Source organism: Centruroides vittatus, unplaced genomic scaffold, assembly GCF_030686945.1.
Source record: "Centruroides vittatus isolate TY-2023 unplaced genomic scaffold, ASM3068694v2 scaffold_1015, whole genome shotgun sequence".
NCBI lineage: Eukaryota > Metazoa > Arthropoda > Arachnida > Scorpiones > Buthidae > Centruroides > Centruroides vittatus.
In genome coordinates this window covers 3,905,021-3,930,739 of record NW_027122666.1, presented here as the reverse complement: position 1 = coordinate 3,930,739, position 25,719 = coordinate 3,905,021, and the positions used below count along the sequence as shown (strand labels likewise).

The 25,719-nt window shown below is 29.5% G+C and overlaps 2 protein-coding genes across 2 annotated transcripts in view; both read right to left on the bottom strand.

Moving 5' to 3' along the window:
- Positions 1-15,589, bottom strand: part of LOC136986288 (uncharacterized) — a 36,883-nt gene extending 21,294 nt beyond the window's left edge. The window contains exons 1-11 of the mRNA XM_067283784.1: positions 15,310-15,589; positions 13,750-13,862; positions 13,591-13,676; positions 13,315-13,505; positions 13,167-13,236; positions 11,815-11,941; positions 11,540-11,731; positions 11,294-11,467; positions 11,127-11,193; positions 10,340-10,519; positions 10,107-10,270 (exon numbers count right to left, since the gene is read on the bottom strand). Coding sequence (XP_067139885.1) covers positions 10,107-10,270; positions 10,340-10,519; positions 11,127-11,193; positions 11,294-11,467; positions 11,540-11,731; positions 11,815-11,941; positions 13,167-13,236; positions 13,315-13,505; positions 13,591-13,676; positions 13,750-13,862; positions 15,310-15,589 — 1,644 coding nt within the window. The remainder of the gene's footprint in view (positions 1-10,106; positions 10,271-10,339; positions 10,520-11,126; positions 11,194-11,293; positions 11,468-11,539; positions 11,732-11,814; positions 11,942-13,166; positions 13,237-13,314; positions 13,506-13,590; positions 13,677-13,749; positions 13,863-15,309) is intronic.
- Positions 15,590-23,655: 8,066 nt separating this feature from the next.
- Positions 23,656-25,226, bottom strand: LOC136986194 (uncharacterized). Its single transcript, XM_067283676.1, has 6 exons — positions 25,084-25,226; positions 24,633-24,762; positions 24,419-24,564; positions 24,208-24,337; positions 23,830-24,131; positions 23,656-23,748 (listed from the first exon to the last, which is right to left on the bottom strand). Exons 1-5 carry the CDS (start codon positions 25,127-25,129, stop codon positions 23,891-23,893), a joined length of 693 nt encoding a protein of 230 aa, XP_067139777.1. The 5' UTR covers positions 25,130-25,226; the 3' UTR covers positions 23,656-23,748; positions 23,830-23,890.
- Between the last annotated feature and the right edge of the window lie 493 nt (positions 25,227-25,719).

Genomic DNA, 25,719 nt, shown 5'->3' with positions numbered 1-25,719 from the left:
GACATTATAAAGTTCTTGAAGTTTTATGGTAAACTTGACGTATTTTTTCACCATTCAGTCTCAACTGGAATGCTGCAAAACATGCTGACTGAGAATCTTACAAGTGTCGCCTCAAAACGTTAAACTTGAAAGTGGAATACTATTTCCTATTTCCACACGGTTCCCACCATCTTGCTGAATTTCATACCGCTTATTCAGCACATGGATTCCATTGAGCAATAAACTCGGAAAGTCGCTTGATGAGAAACGCGTTGCTAAATTTAAACTGTCCGTGTAGATGAAAAACAGAAAAATTCGTTTAGTGTTGTTTGTTTTGAGCACTTAACTGTCTTGACTTTCTTTTTCAACGATCACGAATGCTTTGAAAATACAATCTTCGCAATTGTCAATTGTTGGCAAGTAACGTCTAAGGATTCTTAATGCCTCTAGCGTGAGAAATGCAAAATTGGATTCTAGTGTAACGTTGATGTAGATTGTATACTTTCTTTTTGCTTATCTGTTATTACTTTATTCATAAAAATACATAAAATGTTAAGGCATTTTTATTAATATGTATATATATATATATATACATATTAATAAAAATATTAACTATATATATATATATATTAATTATATATTAATAAATAAATGAACTCCCCTTCCTGAAAAAAATGAGTTCGCACCACACGCGCGGAGTGAATTCATTTTTTCAGGAGGGGGTGACGACTTATCAGAGTGTGGAACAGCAAAAGTATGTCGACTTATCCAGTGGTGACGAGTTAATTTAAATAATATCTAGGGGCACCTCTAGTGGCCGTTCTAGGCATACTATGACAGATATACAAACAGCGCCATCAAGTTGTGAAAAAAAACAATTTTTTTCTATAAAGAGTTATTTTTAAGTTTGCTTATGCATTTACATATTTTTATACTAAATTATTTCTTAATGAATTAGTTATTATTATTATATATACGTAAGTCGGAGGTCCATCCATTTTTAGCTCCTACGACACAAGCGTCCCACATTTAAACCTAACATATTTGGTCACTTTACATTAATGCCTATGTAAGTCGGCCGGGACCGCAGAAACTGACTACTTAACCGATGGTGTCGAGTTATCCGGGTGTCGACTTATGCGGACTCGACTGTATATATAAAGTATACCAGAAAAGTGTTAATCTTTGACATAAACTATTAAATGGTTATTTCATCTTAGCAATACTTTGATCAGGTTTTAATCGGTTAATTAGATGTGCCAGTTGTATAATAGTTAAATTCTTTTGACATTTCATCACAAAATTTGACAGGCTTTTGTAAAAATAAAAATCTTTTTCCGCATACACTCTTCACATTTCTCTTTTGCTCTAAGAATATTTTTATTATAACAAGTTTTTATAGGGCCTAAATAAGAGATGTTCTGAGCGCCAACCGTATAATAGTGAGAATAAAATTTATTATGAAAATTTTTATCGTATTAGGATACGCAGCATGTTATGAATTTAAATTATCCCTCGGTATAAATACCGATACGACTTAGCATCGCGTGCATATGACATCAACCTATGAGATTTTACATGGCATAGTTTAGCGTCATAAGAATGAAATTTACAAAAAAGAAATAAAAATACAATTTTTGATCCACTTATAGGCTCTATGACAAAAATAACGTTGCTGCTTTGATCTCTATTGCTCATTCGAGAGAAAATACGGCCATTTACCGTTTAAAAATGGACTAGAATAACAATATGGATATGAATATTCTCTCGGATGACCGATTAATATCCTACGAATGAAAACAAAAAAACTATAAATGTTGAAATCTGTTATATTCATTATTTGTTTATATTACACGTAAGTTATAAATAAACATTTTCAGAATTTAAAGAGAAAATTATATTATTAAGTTGTAGTTATTTTACCATGACTTTACAATGCTTAAAGACTAAAAGCTAAGAATTAAAGATGACTTATTTTGCTTTTCAAAATTTTTAATGTTTCTATAGGGTACCAAAAATTCTTCCAATCCTCGATCTTATTTTCTTTTATCAATAGTTTAATGTTTAAATATATCTTTGTTTTATTCTTTCTTCCTGTGGGCACTACCTTTTACCCCATACTCATCATGGGTTTTGCCAGGCTCAAAATGGGATGAACCGCCCATGAAAAATTTCTGGATTCATGGATTCCATCCGTGATTACCCAGAGCGGTAGGTTGACACCTTAACTCCCTTATATGTTCTCCACCTCAAAATTAGTAGTCTTGCCTCTGTACACCATACTTTTTTTAACAATAGAGTCTTCTATTAACTGCTTTCATGGGAAAACTTTTGAATTGAATTAACGTGACTTTCGGTTTGCGTCGGAAGTTCATATATAGTTAATCGGGGTCTCTGTCCCTAAGATTTCCATATCTTGTCTTAGCTTTCACCTATCTATCTCGATTCTCGACATAGATAGACAGTGGATATTTATAGGTGTACATTTTTTCAAATTGCAGCCCAAAAAGTAAAATTGCGAGCTCCAAGGGTTCGAGTGTTAGCGCTTGCATTATATGATTACATGGATTTTTAGCTCAAGTTATGCTGAAAACTTTTAAAATCGTAATTACAATCTGTAATTACAATCGTTAAATGACTATTGTCTTTCGATATCTTCAAAGGCAATCCTTCGAGTAAATATCACACCTCCTCGCAATATTTTGTATATAAATAACATATAAACATCTAAGCAAATACTGGAAGAAATATAATTCAACACACAAAAGCTTTTGAAACTCCAGTGGTACGTGTTTACAAAACTGCAAACGTTTTCGACCCAATCCGGGTCTTCCTCAGGCTACGGTTATAAGGAAGACCCAGAGTGGGTCGAAAACGTTTGCTGTTTTGTAAACACGTACCACTGGAGTTTCAAAGGTTTTTGTGTGTTGAAGTAGATAAATAAAATACTTTAAACGAATCTCAGATCCTCCAAAGGATAAAATTGACATGCGTAAAATGAAGGATTTGTCAAGAATCTACTGAGACATGTCTTCATAGGCTGAAGTATTCCATGGACGACAGTTTCTGCTTTTTGCTTATCTACTGTTTTTTGCTGCAACTGTTTTCAAAATCGTAATTACTATCTGTAATTACAATCGTTAAAAGCTACGTTTTTAGTCATACAGTATGATAATTTCCATCACAATGACTGTCAGTCTTTTTCCATCGATGTCTAAAAATGTGCCAACATGATACAATCTAGACACTAAAATGTTTCTATATGTAAAATTTCATTTACATATTTATCATTAAAGTGAGAAATGCTATTAATCTGATCTCTGTTTTCTGTAAATCTCTGATTCCGAGTCAACTGACTACAATTTAAAAAAGTTTAGAATTTCGAAACGTGTATGGTAGCCTAAGTGTGAGTTTGATACGTTTTACGTGTGAAGCTCACCAGTGATAGAGTGGATAAATCTAGTGAACAGTGACGGTTGGTCGAGGTATCTCGCTTCAACAACGTTTTGCTCCCCATATCTAACTCTTAAATGGTGTTAAATTTGTAAAAAGTAAAAGAGCAAGTTTCCCGTAGAAAGTTCTGTTGAAGGCATCCGCTATTGGCAAATTACCCAAATGTTGTATCTAATGCTCTTTATCTTATAAAAACTCGAGAATTATCTATAAAAGAGCACCCAATATTTATAACTTGCTACGAAACGATAAAGACAACGTAAAAAAGGAAGAGAAAGATGGGATATATAAACTTCCATTTGAAAGTCAACAGTTAGAAATCGAAAAAGATTGTGGATGTGACTAGAAGAAACCTGGCGATACGTCTGCGAGAACATAGATACAACATTCTGTACTGAAAAATATATAAAGTTTTGTAAAATAAAACATGATAACAGATAGCGTCACCAAAATTTTAAATGTTGTCGGGAATGTTCAGCAACTCTTTGCTGGTTTATTTTATTATATAAATTATTGTCTGATCTATTCAAAATTAATACTTAATAGATAAACGATTAATCGTGCAATGTTAAAATCCATGTAATCATATAATACAAGCGCTAACACTCGAACCCTTGGAGCTCGTAATTTTACTTTTTGGGCAGCAATTTGAAAAAATGTACACCTATAAATATCCACTATCGTTCCGTAATCTCGAGAATCGAGATAGATAGGTGAAAGCTAAGACAAGACATGGAAATCTTAGGGACAGAGACCCCGATATGAACTTCCGACGCAAACCGAAAGTCACGTTAATTCAATTCAAAAGTTTTCCCATGAAAGCAGTTAATAGAAGACTCTATTGTTAAAAAAAGTATGCTGTACAGAGGCAAGACACTACTAATTTTGAGGTGGAGAACATATATTTTAAATTAAATAAATTAAAAATATGATTAAAAATTGCAGCTTGGTATTTTGACGATGACACAATAAATAATCGTTCGTTCAATATAATGTGTGTTTCATTTTATTTTTATTTCAAAATTTAAAAACCAGACACTTAATGTCTTTTAGCGCTCTTATTACGATGGCTTTTGGAATAATATATTATATAAGGTTATTAATTTTATACGGAATGTTAAAAAAGCATTCATCATTTATGTGGTAGATAACACCCACCATAATAAGTAAAACAAGTCTTAGTAAATTTAGATGGAAAACTATTAACAATTTTGTATGTTAGTATCACGACTGTCTTATTGGCTTCTACATGTCGCATGCGACGTGAAAACGGAAGATAATCATGTCCAATCCTTATCTCGATATTTACAGAAGCTGTTCCAAGTCCTTTTTCATGGAAAGAGGCGGAATGCTTATAATAATCGATTACAAGTTATTTTAAAATTTATGAAGGCAGCTGACATTTTTAATCTTTCCTTATATTATAACTATAGTTATTGGGAAAAAGTGTCTTATCATATTTTATTGTTGACATTTACAAAATTCATATTTCCTTTAAAATGAAATTATATCAATATTTTTCTTTTTTCTACCTTATAACTTAGATCTATTTTGTACAATTTTGTTCGAAAATCAAATATAATATAACATATTACAGTATAACCTTGGAATAGCGGACAGAGTCGGGACCGAGAGGTTTGTCCGCTGTTTAGAGGTAAATATAATGGACGTCCTATTTGAATGGTCTGGGGATTGTAAAAATGTCTGTTAAGTAGAAGTATCCGCAATTCGGGAGTGTTCGTTAATGGAGGTTTCACTGTATATGTGTTTAAAGTAAATTTGGCACAAAGTTATAGTTTAAGAAAATATTTAAATTTTGTTTTTATCGTAAACTATTAAAACAAAATTTAAATGCACCATAAACTTGACTGCTGGATGACAAGGGAGTTAAGGTGTCAACCTACCGCTCCGGGTAATCACGGATGGAATCCATGAATCCAGAAATTTTTCATGGGCGGTTCATCCCATTTTGAACCTGGCAAAACCCATGATGAGTATGGGGTAAAAGATAGTGCCCACAGGAAGAAAGAATAAAACAAAGATATATTTAAACATTAAACTATTGATAAAAGAAAATAAGATCGAGGATTGGAAGAATTTTTGGTACCCTATAGAAACATTAAAAACTTTGAAAAGCAAAATAAGTCATCTTTAATTCTTAGCTTTTAGTCTTTAAGCATTGTAAAGTCATGGTAAAATAACTACAACTTAATAATATAATTTTCTCTTTAAATTCTGAAAATGTTTATTTATAACTTACGTGTAATATAAACAAATAATGAATATAACAGATTTCAACATTTATAGTTTTTTTGTTTTCATTCGTAGGATATTAATCGGTCATCCGAGAGAATATTCATATCCATATTGTTATTCTAGTCCATTTTTAAACGGTAAATGGCCGTATTTCCTCTCGAATGAGCAATAGAGATCAAAGCAGCAACGTTATTTTTGTCATAGAGCCTATAAGTGGATCAAAAATTGTATTTTTATTTCTTTTTTGTAAATTTCATTCTTATGACGCTAAACTATGCCATGTAAAATCTCATAGGTTGATGTCATATGCACGCGATGCTAAGTCGTATCGGTATTTATACCGAGGGATAATTTAAATTCATAACATGCTGCGTAGCCTAATACGATAAAAATTTTCATAATAAATTTTATTCTCACTATTATACGGTTGGCGCTCAGAACATCTCTTATTTAGGCCCTATAAAAACTTGTTATAATAAAAATATTCTTAGAGCAAAAGAGAAATGTGAAGAGTGTATGCGGAAAAAGATTTTTATTTTTACAAAAGCTTGTCAAATTTTGTGATGAAATGTCAAAAGAATTTAACTATTATACAACTGGCACATCTAATTAACCGATTAAAACCTGATCAAAGTATGGCTAAGATGAAATAACCATTTAATAGTTTATGTCAAAGATTAACACTTTTCTGGTATACTTTATAGTGAAGAAATATGTCTATTAGGATTCATGTAAATTCCTGTTAAGTTGTTGTCAAATCTCTATTTTTGTTGGTATCACTCAAATAATAAAAAATCTACCCTGTTTCCACAGCCGGAAATTTAGTGGAAATGTGCCCATTTTTTTATATTGCCGCCGGTTTACATCAGCATTATATTTTTTGAAAATTAATCATTATTAAGAAATATATTAACATCATTAATAAGTTTTATAGGTGGGCAGTGAACTCGAAATGTCAATGACATTTTGCCATTGTGCCATTGACAAAATATTGCCTGAGTAGAAATACAGGATGCGTCTGCATCTAATGACGAACTTGTCACATACCTTGCAAAGAAAAGTCGTTTATAGGATTCATAAACACAGATTAAAAGATAATTAGTTGACATAAATGACATTTGTCAAGCTACCACCACCAATATCTTTACCAGCAACCTTTTTATTTAACTACTCTTTTGATGGTTATGCTAATGTTGGCTTATTTAAAAATTTTTATATTATCAAATGAATGTTATTTCTTTCATTCTCAATTCATTTTATACTTTAATTACAAGAATAATTGTTTTAAACATTTTACAAAATGCACATGTTACTGAATTTATGTTTATTATTTTATTTATTATTATTATTATGTAAATAATTATAAATAAAATAATAAACATTCGTAAATCAATAGTAATAAATTATTATTATTTCCTATTTCCTATATATAAAGAATTATGTAAGTTGATTGACTGTCACATGTTACATGAAAGGAAAATATGGTAATTATACGTGCCATCACGTCTAAAATAAAACATAATGCCCTGAATTTTTTATGAGGTAGTAGCTAACTATTTGGGTTATCAAATTTCGTTCAGTTACAGTTAGTAACACTAATAAATTTCAAAATTATTTAGTAATCTTGTTCTAAAATATTTATACTCGTAGTGTACTGTTGATAATTTGGAAATTGAATTCTAAAAACCGATCATTACAGATAAATTACTATTAATCAATGCTTGCTTCAAATGTTAAGGTGTTTAGAAAATGTTATTTCTGCATTTTGCAATATTTTGCTTTAAAATCGATGGTAATGACATTCACAAAACTTCAAATCATGCAATAAAATCCACGCCTGAAATAATTAAAGTGATATCAGAAACGTTTTTGATTCATGCATCATTCGTTATAGAATCCACGAAGAGTAAACTTGATTGATCAGAAGACAGATATGTAAAAATGATAATAGTATTTTTAAATTTTACTTTTGTGAGATCTAAAATGGAATGTCTGATAATTATAAATGGCAAAGATAAAAGTATTTATCTGGTCAAAAAATCCGAAAACGGATAGAAAAAAACTCGGGGTAATAAAAAAAATCACCGATGCAATTCAATATTGATGGAACATCGTAAGAATATAGGAGAGGACCTTTACTACATACGTGTTTTGTGTTTTGATATTGGTTTTGGTTCCTTAGTTGCAGATTTTAATATGAAAACCGAATATTTGGAAAAATGCATATCAAGTATAGATCAATAACGAGCACATAAATGCCTTGAGGGCATTTACAAATATTGCATAATGCTGCATATTACTCATTTTAAAAACTCTCAAAATTCTGTCATTTTATCTGATTAAAGCGAAAAAATTTAGCAATTTTGCAAACTATGTGCTCGTAGAACATTCAATTTTTCCTACCACTATATGGTTCGATTGGTCTAGATATGTTGCAGCAAATCCCATTTTTGAAATTAAGTTTCATCTGTAACATAAGTTATGGATATACAGTACGAAAGACATGTTTTTATTTATCTCTTATTAAAATGAAAGCATTCAAATAAAAATTATTAGAGCATTAAGTAATTGAACTATAAACAAGTTTCGAAGTGAACGAGACTGAGACTACCTCGAATTACGAAAAACTCCGAATCTGAGATAAGTTGAGATGTGATCCGATCTGTGATTTTGGACTCCAGCTGAGAGCTGTGCAACCGTCAAAATTATGAGTTGTGGATGAGCTTGTTTGGTAGAATTATACCTGCAAGATATTGATATTGATACACAGTTTAGATATACAGCAGAGAGCAGCAACGCTACAGACTTTTTGGATTACGGATGTGAATCCGCCTCTGATTTATAGTATTTCTGAAAAAAGATGGAGGCGCAAAATATGTTTTTCTAACCTACTCAACTCAACTCAGTTTAAGCACATTGCACAGCTAAGATTCTTGATACATAGATATATTTGAATACATAGATCTATGTATTCAAATATATGTATGAGGATCATTGAAAAAGGTAAGCCACTGGGCACATTTCTGAGAGATTCTAGTAATGCATTTTTCATTATCAACTCCTAAGCACTTTTTGATTAAAAACTACTAATTCCAAACTTTTACAACTTTAGGTACTTTGTCTATGAAAACATTCTTTTTTGCTCCAGAGAACTTTTCAATACGCTATCTAAGTATACAATATTTGGCAATTCCAGTTAGTTCGATTAGATGTCAACGGAATTGCTGAATGTCTTTAAATTTTCACATTTCCTGATATATTTTACTCTATACGGTTGACGATGATTCACAGTGTTATTCGTAAGCAGAGATCAGTGCTATATCGTAATTACTGCAAACTTTGATAAAATTTCTATTAGTTTAGCTTATTCTCAATAGATGGAGTGACCATCACATTTCTGTGCTATTAAATTTTAAAGCTTAAAACACAAGAAATGAACAATTATGAGCGTGACAGTTTCATTATAAGTTATTATCTTTATTTAATGTTTTGCTTTATAGTTTTTTCAGTAAATAATATATTAATATTTTTTTCTTTTTCTGATTTATGTACATGTATTATAAATTTTTAATTATGTTTTTAATTTATTTAATTTAAAATATATGCTCTCCACTTTAAATTAGTAATGGCTTTCCCCTGTACATCATACTTTTCCTTTAACAATAGAGTCGTGCCGGTCGTCTATGTAACACCTTTCAAGAAAAAATTTTAAATTGAAATAACGTAACTTCCGGTTTCCAAAGGAAGCTTTTGTATAGTTAATAAGGGCCTCTTGCCCCTAAGGTTTCCATACCTAGTCTCGTTTTTATCTATCTGTCTCCAGTCTCGAGATTAAGGAAAGACAGACGAACAGACAAACAGATGATAGCTGTAATTTATATCTACAATTTTTTCGAATTGCAGCCCAATAAAAATAAATTCTACACGTATGATAATGTACTATATTATGTATAAAATATAGTATCACACACTTGGAAGAAACACATAGTGAAACCTGCGTAAACGAATATTTTTCTGGTTTGGCAGGTTTCCGTTTTAAACAGAAAATCTTTTCTTTCCTACGAATGTAGCTAAAGTTATAGGCTATATTTACTGTTTTACTGTGTATTAATTAGATATCAAATGTGTAATTTACAGAGAAAGTGCATAAAAATGAGATAAATTGATTTTAAAACGTACTTTATTTTACCATTATAAACAAATCTTTAAATATAGGTCAATGAAATAAATTCAGAAGATTTATGGACTGTCAGGAAAATATTTGTCCACAATAGAATAATAAGTCGAGGAACATTTAGGAAATTCAAATAAAGTTTTTCGAAGTAAAGATAATATTTTAAATAAATTTAGTTTCTAAATAATCGTTTTATATTTTTATATAGCAATCAATCATTATACATTTGCATAAATTACTATACAATTTTTCTTCTTGGAGTGATTTTCAATCTGAGTGGAACTTTAGGTCGAAGTACTATCTCACCTCCAACAGGGATGCGATCTCGAGGATCCAAGGAAACCAAATTAAATTTCCGCAACGTCTGGATAAGTATTACTTTAACTAGGACCTGAGCATATTTCTGACCTAAACATATTAATGAACAATTATTATTGTAAATTGAGGTAGTAATAAAAGTTTATATACGATCCTTACCTATACAATTTCTTGGTCCTGCTGAAAATGGTATATAGACAAACGGATTTCTGTTGTGGGAATTTTCTGGCGAAAATCTGTTGGGATCAAATACTTCAGGATTCGGAAAGACTTCGGGATCTCTATGCAATTCGTATAAGAAGAAGATGCAAGATGTTCCTTTCGGTATGAGATAATCGCCTGAAAGCAGAAATAATTTACTGAAATCTTTATACTTTTAATAAGGTTACATTTAATTCTTTCAATTTTTTTCTCAATATAAAATAGAACGATTCTAAGTTCAATTGTCATTACCTGGATAAGAATTCCATCAAAATAGTATAAATACTTTAAATAATTTCGTTTAATATTAAACTGTAGCCTTGTCTGCAGCCTTGTTTTCGTTTTTTAAAATCCATTATTTCTTATTTATTTTATGTCTATCAGAGCAATATTGGCTTTAAAAATTGCTAAATTTTAATGTTTGTTTGTTTGTATACGAAAACATGAGAAGAATGTCTTCCGATAGAATTTTCTATGGGAAACTGCTTCCTATTTAAGTGTTACTTACGTAAAGAAAAGCAGGGAAACTTCACGTTGGTGAGGCATGTTCCCATTGATCATCTTCATAATATTTCATATACAATTAAAATTTCTACACATAAATTTCCACTTTATTTTAACAGCTTCTCATATTTATTTTCATACAGTTACTCATTATTTATAAAATATTTATAAACATTATTAAAACAAGCGTTTTGCGATTTTATATTAAATAAAATCAAAGTTTTTAACAGTATAAACTCACCAACACGGACATCTTCTAACAAATCTCTTCCTATGAAAGGTATGCTCGGATAAAGCCGTAAAACCTCCTAAAATGATAATGAAAATGATTAATAATTTACACTTTACATAGTATATATAATTTAAATAAAAATATAATTAAAAATTAAACTTTAAATAAAGACTTTCTTTAATCACGCAATCTAAATATTTAAAATGCTTTAAGTGTTCAGGTAATACAGGAGTGTCCGTTTCTTCCCCAAAGAATGAGTCCACTTCGTCATGTAACTTCTTTTGTACATCTCCATGAAGACCGATAAGATACAAGGTCCAACACAGGTTAAACGAGGTGGTGTCGTGACCCTATTGATATAAATAAAATTAGTGGTGACCTAAATGTTTACGCGAACGAAAAAAGTATAATAAAATACTGACAGCAAACATAAAAAGATTAATTTCGTTTAAAATATCCTCTTCTGATAAACTATGGTCTTCAAAATAATGATGAAGAAGTAGATCCATAAATGCTTTCCTTTTTCTAATTCCTTTCGTTATAGTATTATCATTATGGTCGCAAGTTCCATTTTGCATTCTTGATAAAAATTCTTGCTTCCTTTCAGCAAATACCTGAATTTTTTTTTTTATTTTTAAATTCAATTTATGCTTTAGTTTGTTTTAAATTAATTTTTAAAAATGATTAATATTTTTACCTGTTGTCCAAATATTCGAAGCCCTTCCGCATGATGTAAAAAATGTCTACCAATTTCTGTACAAAAGAAGAGATAGTCGAACCAAAGCCAAGGTTTAACAGCTCTAGATAAAAACAATTCTCCCACTCTGTAAATAATTAAATTGACAATGGCGTTACATCTTCCTCTTATGCAATACAACAGATTTATTTCTCTAGATTTCCTAGTCAACAAAATATTAAGGAAATAAATCATAAAAGTTTTTATCAATTTTTATTGCTGGTGTGTTTCCTTTTCTTTCGGCATTTCTTTTTATTAAGTGAATGGTGCCATCGTTTAATATCTATCAGTCTAGTCCATCCTCATTTTATTATTAGAAGAATAAGAGATCAATTTTACAAGTTTTAGGTCATGTTGAATATAACACTACTATTTCACTCACTTATTATAAAAGGAAAGTGATGAGAAGATAATGACTTGAAAGTATTGCGAATAATAATTTGTCATTTTATGACGTGGGAGTGTAAGAGGAAATAGTTGAAAAAATTGTTTCGGTCGATCATAATTTTAATATATTAAAAAGAAAATTATAAACGCTTTTGGTTATGTTTGTAGTTGGGGATGGGATGGAGTTATTGCCACCCACATCAAATACATCACACAGTGTCACATAAGGAATTGTCTGTTTGAACTGTGAGTAGAAACTGTAATCGAATGGAAGTACGAACGGTTACAGTGTAACCTGTAACTATTGTGTTAAATATTGCAGGTATCTTATTTATATAGTTGTGGCTGAGGACCGTCTACTGAGGACCGAAATGCATTCCACAAATAAAAGTCTCGATTACTTGACCCCATTGTTGTTTGATAAGCCTCATATCTCTACCAACTGGTTAATTGAGATAATTATTAAATAAACTTTATAGAGACAAGAAGCTTACAACTAATCACTACAATATATTTACATATACATGATTAAATTCTATATTTGTTATGTTTCGGGGTGGAGAAGATTGTGGAGTGGGACGTTCTCTAACATGCAGTCATTGGACTTAGATATGCTGACATGTTCTCAAAGTTTCAGCATTCTATCTTAATTAGAAGTGGATGGAACAATAGCGCGTTATAGTTTCATGGGGCCAAGGCATATTTGAATTAGGAGGCCCCGCGTACAGTGTTGACTTCGTACATTTTTCTTCGGGGTAATGTTTTTAAAAATATTTTTTATAAAATATTGGTTTGGGGCCCCCAACGCAGGGGGCCTAGGAAATTACTCTTTTTGCTCGTAAGATAACGCCCACTGAGATGGAATGCGAGTTGCAAGATTTGAGGACATGATACGAAGCAAGTTTGTAATAAAATAAACTACACACCTTTCTAAGTGTCTTCTGTAACCTCTGTCTTCGCTAATCTGTGAATTCAGTTTTATTCCCATTGCCGTTTCTGCAATGTTTTTGACAGAGAAATAAACTTTTAGCCCGTGTAAAACGAGTAGAATAATTATAAGAACTTAATACAGACCACAGTTGATATCAAGATTACACTTCGTTATAATGGGAACTATATCGACCCAGTCTTTATCACTTGAACGCATCATTATATCCAACATGATCGAGCAATGATCATTAAAAATAGGAAAAAAATCTTCTAGAATTTTGAAGTGAAAAGAAGGAGTAAGAAGTTTTCTTCTTGCTCGCCACTTCGCTCCCGAGCTGAAATAATATTAAAGAAAATTTAAAATTTCGAAAAAATAGATTAATGACAATAATGTATAATGTCTAAATATTAACAATATACCTTGTTAATAATCCATCCTTAAGCCAAACATTGAGAAATTTATATCCTTTATTCTTGTAGATGTTAATATTGCTTGTTAAAATAGCCTTAAAGATATATAAATTTTTAGATATTATTGCAATTTTTAGTAATTTTTGTAATAATTTTTAAATATTTAACCTCTAGTATATTCGCTTTGTAAATTACTACAACAGGATATGTTCCTATGCACGTGCGATAAAAACCCTCCTTGCGATAAACGTGTGACCAGGAACTTAATAGTTGAAGATTCCCTTAAAATATGTAAAAATTATATATATATATATATATATATATATTTATTTATTTATTATTATTATATAATATTGCTATTTATATTACCGTTAAATATATAAAACAAACTAAAGAGCTATTTTTATGCTGTTTTAATGATGTTCAATGACGATTTTTCTGGGTAAAATCTAAAAATATAGACTTAAATGAAACTTTACTCGATTTTAAGTCGTGTTAAATAATTAATAAAGGTCATACAACCTATTTTTTTATTCTATATTTTTTCTTTACGAAGTAAACTTTGTTAAGTTCTGTGTAAAATATTAAAGTTAGAATTTAACCGTTACGAAAGGATGTGGAGAAAAGAAAGGTTATCGAACTACTTTCCACTTGGTGACTCCTTTTCACTTCGTTTACAATTCATCACTCTTTACTTTCTAACTAGGAAACTTGAAGTTGCGAAATTCCTCTTAGGTTCTCTTTAATGGCTTCACGCATGGCAAAAATCATAGACCAAGCAGAAAAGTGTACACCAGTTATATAACATATTTATTAAAATTTATAGATGGATGAAATTTTTATTAAAAGAAACAGAACAAGAATTTTTGATAAAAATGTAAATTTAAATAAAATATTCCTTTCTTAACGAGGGTGGAAACCTCTTCAGAAGCTCTAATTTAATTCATAGTTAAGCTTTAAAAAGAAAGTAATCGAAAAATGTTATAAATAATTTTATAAATGCATGAAAATAAATAAAGAGACGTTGATATATGATAATATATTTTAATGTTCTAAAATCCTAGATAATTCACTTGACCGATATTTCTTATTTAGAAAAGTTGTTTGGTGTTTTATTTAGAGACAGATAAATTTAGAAAAAGACTTTATAAATTACGAAAACACAATAGATTTAAATTATTTTCTGCAGATAGCATTTTAAGTAGATTATAAATAAATTCTTAAATTTCATTGCTATTTGAACCGTGCTTTCACTCCATACGTTGTTTGATCAGGATGAAGTATTGGTGATGTGTTTTATCTCCTTATATTGCTGTAATAGAATACGTGAGCACTAAGTTTTGGCTCTGTGGACGACTTATCACGTACTATTAAGCAGGAGAAATGATGGATAAATACTGCTTATTTATTGCCGTTTTTACAATAAATAACCAGTGTTCATTCATCTTTGAGTCAATAGTGTGTGATAAATCCACCATTGAGCGCTCATATATTCAATTACGATGAAGTATGGTTACTAAAACACCAGCAGACTATTCAGCATCCTTTATTAATCCTTTTCATTGGTCGATACATTATAAATTATTACATTTGTTCAAATCATTAACGTGATATCACTCAGTTTATGCATTGTTTATACTACTTTTAATATATACGACTTAAAATAATTTTAATTTATCGTTATTAATTATTAATATAATATATTTTAATTATTAAGATGGAACTTACAGATATTTCTATCCAGATGCTTATTCTGAAAATATATTTTCAGCACAACGATGATTTCGGTGAGAGGATGGATGTTAGCACCGGGTAGACGATCGTAAAGACGTCGACTAAATCCGAGATAAATATAAATAATCAAAAGAAAAATTATGGCGATAGCTAAGAGTATAAGCAAATAGCGAAACGGATGGAGTAAGTGAAAAAATAAGTCTCTAGTCTTCCATAAATCTGTGCGGAGGAACATCGTTGATACTTGTACAGCATCAGAGTACTTTCTCTTCATCTCGAGTATGCAACCATATATTTACATCAAGCAGAACGTTCTACTTTCTGATTGGCCGAACGGTTAAAAGAATTACAACAAATATTAGCAATATAAAAAATGTTTATCGTATTAAATGGGCATAACGTAAATAAATTCCTTCTTTTACTGCTAAATAATTTCAGCTTGTTAAGAAATTTATAACTGAAGCCATATTTTACTCTCTTGGAAGTTTCAAATCATCTTTTTGTTGATTGAACATTGAAATATTGAAATTTCTTCCCTTCTTTACTTCTTGACGTGATAAATAGATAGATTTATCAAATTTTTAAAGTGTTAACGACTTATTTTTTTTGTATTCCTGGCAGGTTCATAATAAAAAATTACATTTTCAGTTAGCGTATAAATCTTTTAATAAATACCCTGTTCATTGAACGGAATTTTTAAAGGTGATTTCTCATGCGACTCTTTGTTAAGGACTCACCGGTTTAATATTAGGATATACATTAATATTTGTATGTACGCTATTGTACATCATCTTTACGCAGATGAAATATAACAGGATTAAATAAAGTAATGGAATTGTAATAATTTTATGTTGTACAATTATTAATATATTTTTAAAAAAAATTTAATATCAAAATATTAAAGACAAAATTTTAATATAGAAAAATATTGTTAAAGTCTGAAGAATCTTATAAAAATATATAAGCTAGAGATAAATCAGTGGCGCGTTATAGTTTCACGGGGCCCAGGCAAATTTGAATTATTTTGAGGCCCATGTATAGTGTTGACTTCAGTCATTTTTCTTCGAGGAAATATTTTCTTATAAAAGATTGGTTTAGGGCCCCACCAACAGGGAGCCCTGGCAATTGCCCTGTTTTGATCATAGGATAACGCGCTACTGAGGTGAGGTAAATATGAAGAAACGTAATTAAAAATAAAGATAAAATATTTTATTAAATTATTTGAATTCTTGAAAGAGAAAATGTATCACGTTAAAATAGGTCTAATTATATTGGTCACGACTATAAAGCTATTATGCTCTGTTTTCTTGCATGCAGACATAGATATATGCATTAGTTTAATGTATCTAACCAGGAAACTCGTTTAATTCACTATCGCTATGATGATTACATTTAAGTTGGTCAAGTGAATTTATTTTTTTTTAAATTACATATTTAATTCGTTAATAAAGAATTATAATTATTAGCTTATTACTAATACAAAAGTCGTCGTCTGTGTGAATTCATTATAACTCCTGCAATTTTTGTCCAATCCACACGAAATTTTAGTTATATTAGTTTTATGCTCTGACTGGCTATCAATTTTGTGGAAATATTAGCTATAGAATAAACGTTTAATCGATTTCAGATCGATAATCACACTATTGTTGCAGTGACGACAGTGACTACATGACGTTCATATTCGACAAGAGAATTTGCCTAGGGAAAAGCGTAAGAGTAAAAATGGTCAGGTAACTTCTAATGTAAAAGAATAAGAACAACCGAGACCCCCGAAGGAACGTGAAGTGCGACTTGAACAACATCGAGTAAGAATGGCTTTGACAAGTGTTACAGGAAAAGCATCACAATGTCGAGCTCGACTTGAAGCTCTTCTCAATTCTCCAATTTCTACTTTCTCATTAAAAATATTCCGTCATGCTTGACGGAAGAATTTCTAGTATATTATAATAATTGATTCATACTATGTTAAATAATTGAAGGGCAACAGAATGATAAAATGTCATTTTTTAAAGAATATTTTCGTATTATTTTATTATTTAAAGTGTCTACTGAGGATAATCGTTTCTATATGATTAAAACTTATACTAGATTTCTTCCAATTAAATAATTTTAAGAGAAATTTTATTTATTTATTTTTTTAACATATACATTTAGAATTAGCATCTTCTTTAGAGTTAGCATCTTTCATTTAGAAATTGCAATTAAAATTAGAAATAATATTTTCCAATAAGGAAACAATTTGTTAAAATGGAAACGTGTATAAGACCTATTTTTTTAAATTTTATTTTAATATTATAATTAAAACTTTATTTTTTTCTGATACTCAGTGTAAGAACTTCATCTCGTCAAATCATCTTATAAAATATTCTGCAATGACTCTAGTATAAAATAATACTTTAGCTCACCGGTTACTTTATTTATATTAGTATTTATTATACTGTAATGTGAATTTTTATCTTCAATATATGTTATACACTTTTATAAAAGGAAGCTGGACAAATGTCACAATGCAGGTAATTGGATCAAACGATGTAGAAACGTATAAACTAAGTTAACAATTTCGTTTTCAGAGAAATTGTCAAGATTAGAAACAAGTCACTCGCATCTAACAAGATACTGTAAGGGACATTGACCCATTTACCTATTCGCTGGCTTCCTCTGCATTTACATAACTGAGAATAAATATCGACTGCGCTAAAATGTATAAAATGTAGTATCACACAATGAATAAAATTACTGTTATATGTGAGCAATGGAAAAGAAATTTCTGACAAATTAACGAATAATTCTTATATTTAAAGGTTATAACTTTACGGCCAACAATATTTGCATAAAGAAGAATAATTATAATCGATATAAAAATTTTCTATGTGAAATTAAGATTAAAAAATGAAATTTAAATTAAATTTTTTATGTCTACTTTATTACTGTTGAATACTATCAAAATATTTAATTTTAAACTAATCAATAATATTTTTAAATTAATAATTTTGATGATTTTTAACTCTGCTTATACAATAAATATGCTGTTAAAAAACACAGACGGACAGGCGGACGAACGACAGCGGGAATTTATAGGTGTGCAATTTTTTCAAATTGCTGCTCAATAAGTATGTCTATTACACTCGATAGGAAATAAATAACTTTGCAATTTATATCAAAGTTATGGAAGTATGTTTTAAATAAAGTTTAAAGAATATATACTCTAATATACGCTAAATATTTGAAAATTATTGGGTATATATTCCCACTGCCGTCCGTCCGTCCATCTGTCTTTCCTTAATCTCGAGAAAGGTGTTAGATATATGAAAGACGAGGCCAGACATGCAAATATTATAGTCAGAAGACCCAGTTTAACTATATTCAAACTTTCCAGGCAAACCAAAAGTAACGTTATTTCAATTCAAACGTTTTTTCCTGAAAACAGTTAATGAAAGACCAGCACGACGCTATTGTTAAAGGAAAAGTATGATGTACAGGGGCAAGCCACTACTAATTTGAGGTGGAGAGCATATATTTTAAGTTAAATAAATTAAAAACATGTTTAAAAATTGCATTCCGACGTCACAATAAATAATTTCACGTTATAGAGAACTTTCTTTCGCTTCATTTATCACGGATATACGGAGAGGTTAATTCTCTCTGCACAAAATCGCGAACTAACCATATCTTTAAATACAACGTAAATTTTAGGTTATAGTAGTAGAAAGATAACGTTATAATAAATTAAATAAAGAAGAAAAGGTGCAATAATATTCGTTAAATTAATATTAGTTTCCTTATCTATGTGGTTCACAATTTTGTAATCTTTAAAATTACTAAGATATCATGTCACCAATAATTACCGTCAGCGATGAGAATCATTTTGTATACAATGAATGCAATTAGATATGAGATTGAAAATGTCGATAAATCATAAAAAGTTTATTAATTAATTGATTAATTTTAATTTCCATTAATTAATTGAAACAAAAATTGAATTGTTTTATAGGAATTATAACTATAGATATAGAGATAAATATAATTCTGTTACTTATAACCGATTATTTTTATCGTAGTAATTTTGATATTATTTCTTCTACCGTAAAAAATTTGCTCATAAAAAGTTATGTATTCTGCATAGAAATGTAATCTATATATATATAATCGAGACGAGTTGATAATAATAATAATCAGTGCAGAACCCAAACGGTTAGGAGTCGAAAGTTGAAATTTGGTACACAGTTAGGGTACATCACGAGAACGCACACTACGAAGGGATTTTTCGAAATTCCTCCCCACGGGGAGAGGGACAGGATTAAGGCTTAACACTTCCATCAACAATGAAAGTGTTACGTAACAATAAAAGTGTCAAGAGAAAGCGACGTGCAAGACGCTGATGGAGATAAAACGGGCGCTGGAGAAAAAAAAGAAATAGAGTAATATGTTAGAGCATATTCGATTTTCAAATTTAAACAGATTAGTTCGGTTTTTCTCGACTTTTCTTCTTTAGAACATTCGATGAAAATCGAACAATATTAGAACATTCGATTTCAAATTCGATCTTTCTTTAGAAATACTTAGTTTGTTGATGAAATTACTCTCTTTCTTTTGTGACTATAAAGTAATAATCTTAATCTTCGCTATCGTTACTTTTGCCCGAGCAACGCCGGGCAAAAGTAAACGCTGCTAGTTAAATATAATAATCTTTAGATATAAAATTTCGTTACGGTTGATTCTACGGTTGATATAATTTTTAATAAAAGGAGCAAGAATATTTGAATAAAGATTGCTTTTTCATTCAGAAAATAATACTTTTTATTTTAATATTTATTAAATTATTAGTTTTAGTAATATATTTCTGTGTATTTTAATTAATGTAAGTAAATATTGTAAACTTTTTTTAATGATAAACAGCTAATAATATACGGAGTGAGAGACAGACTCTCCGTAAATCATATTTATATGACTAATGAATCTAAAAATTATCTTTCGTTTTACAAAATTAAATATTTTTTCCTTCGAGTAATAATTTTGAAAATTAGTAGATTTTCTGCACAGATCTAAATTTTTGCCATCCCGGCTGTTATATATAATAGAGAGAAAGTATGGCGATCAGTCAAAAAATGATCCCCTCAAGACTTTTACATTTTTGGACTCAAAAGACCTTGGCATGTCAAAAAATGCGAAAAAAATTCAAAGTTAATTTCTGTATGTATAGATGTTAGTACGTGTGAATAGTGTATATGTATGTGTATCTGTGTGACACGATTTTTTTCACCCACTTTGAAGCTTAATAACTCCTGTGTTTTTTATCGAAAATTTCCGAAATTTTGAGTGGAGGTTTAAGCATTAGGGAAATTGATACTATTAAATTTTGGTAATTAAAGGTCGAGCGAGTGGGGAGATAATGGAAGTCGTGTGTATCTCCAGTAGGGTCGGACTTAATCACGATTTTTCTCGTTATTAGCATTTACAATTTTTTATAAAACATCTTTATTTTCAAAATTAAAAGATTTACCATTTTGTAAAAAGTTTTCTAATAAAATATGATAACAGCAATTTCAGCAACATTAAAAATTTTGCCGGGAAAGTTGAGCAACTTGTTGCTGGTTTATTTTTAAAATTTAACAAATACAATTTAAATAATTAATAATTAAATAAATAATTATAAATTAAATCGCAATAAGCCTAAATGCAGATATTATTATTATTATTATTTCTATAATTTATTAAAGTTATTTGAAATTCAATATGGAGATATATATGATTTGCACTTAATTTCTCTTTTATTCGGTATATCTTATTAGAAAAATTTTTAGTTGGTTCTTGCAACGTATAAAAGTACAATATACCTAAAGCAAGCTAAAAAATATATATATTATTTTTATATAATTGTTAAATTGGAGGAGCAAGGCCTTTCTACACTTATTTTCTATTCTACTTTACTGCTTAATAACTAAATATAAACTTTTAATCTTATTTTCATTTTCATTTTTATACGTTCTTCGATATGTCAAGCAGACACTTCAATCTTTGTAAGTGTTTTTTTTACCTTCTTTTAAAATAAACGTATAAATATAATTGGCAATTAACACAGATGTGTTAATAGCCAAAGCCAAAGGGTATTTCTATGTTATAAATGGAAGCATAGTTCTATATACTGTACTTTATTGCCTCTTGTTCTCGTTTTAATTCGTAGGAATGAGCATAAGATTACTTCAGAGAAGGTTTTATCCAAAACTGTAGAAATATGTAAAATATTATCGTACTTCCTCGATTCTAAGAGACATTTTTAAACTATTTTTACTTGGCCGAAGTAGATATGCGTTTTAAATTCTCGTTACAACAAAACAATCAGCAGTCATGCATTAATAAAACACTGTTTCAGTTATACAACAGTTACATAAATTCAATATGACATAATGATGAGTATTAAAACAACAGTTATTATACAGTATATTCAGAGAAGCATGGAGATAGAGCTGTCATACATTATATACATGGCATTGTTTTTACTTTTCCAGTTATATAAATATATATCATAGGGAAAGTATGGCGATCAGCCAAAAATTGACCTCCTCAAGACTTTTACAGTTTTGGACTCGGGACCTTGAAACATCGAAAAATACAAAATAATTGGGCTTTTTTCTTGTATATATGGATGTTAGTGGATGTGTGTGGGGAGCACGATTTTCTTTACTCAATTTAAAGCTTAATAACTCCTGTGACTTTTGTCGAAAATTTCTGAAATTTTGCGAAAAGGTTTGGGTATTAGGGACATTGATGCTATTAAATTTTGGTGGTTAAAGGTCGAAGGGGTTGGGAGATAATGGGAATGTGTGTTAAAATCGAAGAAATGCGGTATATATTTATATTAAGTGTAATAAAGATGCGTAATAAATTATTTATCGAATTAATTAAACGAGAAATTAATTTTAAAACATTATTGCAAATTATTTTTTATTTAAACATAAAAGTTTACAATTAATAATAACTGAAGATTTATATATATTTACAGCCGAATCTTCAATAAGGGCATCCTCTCAACTAGCTGTTTCTAAACAGTTGCCATTTTTTCAGGAAAATTTTTGTTTTTAATGAAAATGCTTACGAAATGACCTTCAAACGACGGACATTTTTTGTTTCCGCCAGTGTCCATTGTTCACAGTTTTCACTGCATATCATTATCCTACATCTATATATATAATCGAGACGAGTTGATAATATAATAATAATAATAATCAGTGCAGAACCCAAACAATTAGGAGTTGAATTTATATATATAATCGAGACGAGTGGATAATATAATAATAATAATCAGTGCAGAACCCAAACGGTTAAAAGTTGAAAGTTGAAATTTGGTACATAGTTAGGTTACGTCACGAGAACGCACACTACGAAGGGATTTTTCGAAATTCCTCCCCACGGGGAGAGGGACAGGATTAAGGCTTAACACTTCCATCAACAATGAAAGTGTTACGTAACAATAAAAGTGTCAAGAGAAAGCGACGTGCAAGACGCAGATGGAGAAAAAACGGGCGCTGGAGAAAAAAAAGAAATAGAGTAATATGTTAGAGCATATTCGATTTTCAAATTTAAACAGATTAGTTCGGTTTTTCTCGACTTTTCTTCTTTAGAATTTTCGATTTTCAAATTCGATCTTTCTTTAGAAATACTTAGTTTGTTGATGAAATTACTCTCTTTCTTTTGTGACTATAACGTAATAATCTTAATCTTCGCTATCGTTACTTTTGCCCGAGCAACGCCGGGCCTACCTGCTAGTTATTCATATTCTACAGAAATGACTTATTGAGATCACTACATCAATATTGGCAAAGTTCAAAGAAAGGTTCACGTTTTTCTATAGATTGTTATTAAGACTATTATTAAAAATATTTAAAATGATGTTTTCTTTCTTTACGTGTTTATGTAAAAAAGTCTTAATTATTTAGATTTTTATGAAAAGTATAAATTTAATTGAATATACAAATATTACCAGCAAGTTAAAATAACACTATTTACTTGTTTATAATCTATGACTTGCACAAAATATATTTTCAAACAAATGTTTTGCATCTAGGAACAGCATGCTTAAAATATAACAAGTATACTATTATTTAGTACATTGCATACTGATTTTTATCAGCGTTTATTAATATTAAAGAAACGATATACAAATATTAACATATTTTAGATAATATAGTAAACTCTCGTTAGTTCGAAACTCGGATATTCAAATCTCCTCTTAATTCTAACTGGATTGTTTCACCTCCTGTTAGTAGATTTCTCCACTTTTAAAATTTAAATATCCAATTTTAAATTAATGAATTAAAACTTAAAACATTTCAAATCGGCGCACGAATAGGTTGGTTTACCGTCTCCCTGTGACACCTCGTAATTGTTTTCTTTATGCCAGAGGTGTTAATGTGTTGTTAAAATTATTTCTTTTTTGTTCTGTATCATCCAGAAATGATTTCCTTTTAATTCGATCTATCTAAATAGTTCTAATTAAAAGGAAATAATTTCTTCTAGTCCCTCTGAGTTCGAATTAACGAGTGTCTATTGTGTAAACAATAAAATCATCAATTAGTTTTTAAGATTTAGAAAGAGGAGCAAAGTATTTTTTGAGATATTCAAAGCTGTTTGTTTCACTCAAATTAATTTCATCGGATCTTAACGTACAATCTTCTATCAAATGAAAATATGGATTACACATTTCGATAATCCATTCTGAATAAATGAATTCTATCTGCAACTTCATCAAAGGTATAACTTTGGCGCCGCACTTACTTTCATACAGTGTTAAGATACATCTTCTTAAATTATTCAAAGCACTTTAAAATAAAATAAAATTAAATTAAATTTAAAAAAAAATGTATAAATGGAAATTTATATTACATCTACACTTACCAGCAAAATATTTCTGCCTTGTCTTTAGAATAATCTTGAAATATAAGAAGTAAGGATGATAAATTATCTCTGAAACATGACATTACATCCCCGTAATTTCGTTTTATACACGAAGCTTTTTCCAAATAATCTAAAAATATAATTATTTTTATTCATATTCTTATAAATTTAAATAATATCATTTTATTTAGTAAAAATTACAATTTCTTACCTTTGTAAAGCTGTTTACTTGGATTGCAAAACTCTTTCATTTTATCTGCGGTTCCATTGTAACTGAAGTGATGGATTGCTTTATCTGTAGAAGTCACGCATTTACGGCTATAATTGTATATGCAACTCCTCACCTCTTGAAATATTCTACACAAATTTGAAAGCGCTTAAAATTTCTGAATAATTATGCGTAAATAATTAAAAAAAAGTCTTACTGGCATTGTCTAGTCAACTCTATTTCATTACCAGGAAAAATGTTACCGAATTCTCTAGCAAATTGACTTATTTGCAGCACACAACTTCCTATAATTTCTATTTCGCATCTGTTATTAGGAATTTTTGCTCCTTTAATATAAATAATAATGCAATAATTACCAACAAAATAAATTCAGTACACATGAACTACTGACACAAACATAGAAATTTATTTAATTATATTTTATGCTTATGAATAGGATTTATAATTACATAAATATTATATAAATTTATGTAAAAATATTTAAATATCAATCTAACGAGCGATTAAGACCTCGGAAAGTAATGAAGAATATAAAAAAACGACATAATTTATTACACTTTACTTCAAGGAAAAAGTATATTAAATATGTTGAACGAGTTTATAAATGTATTAAATATGTATATGTATAAAAAGAACGAGATGCTTACCTACTGATAAGAAAATTCCAAGTAATATAAATATAAATATCTTCATTTTAAACTCCAAACTCCACAGATGTAACTTCAAGCAACGTTAGAGAAGGTATTGTCGCAATCACTGAACAGAAAGTTTTCTTTAAACTCGTTAAGTACATAGTGTAAATACAATGTTTTTTGTCACTAAATAAATCATACGTCTACATGTTTTATTCAGATGTTAATTCCTAACAACTCTGCGTTGTCAAAGTAATGACTGTTCAAGGTAATATTAAATAACAAATAAGTCTGTATGAGTAATGTATTAACTTAAAAAAATCGCAGTTTATCTTATTTATTATGCCTTTGAGGTTTGAAAAAAATGATTATCATTATATTATACTTATAATATATATAGCCTATATATATATATATATATAATTTACATATTATATACTGTAAATATACATATAATTATATAATATTATAATATTTAGGTTCTTTTGTCTAGTGGTCGAGTGTATAAACACTAAACACTGATAGTCGCGGGTTTGCGCCTGGGTTAGTCAAGTGGAGTTTTCCGGATTTTCTTCACGTTTCTACCTCCTAAATAGGGACTAATTTCCTATAGAAAGTATTTCGGAGCCACCCTCCCCTTTGGCAGATCGC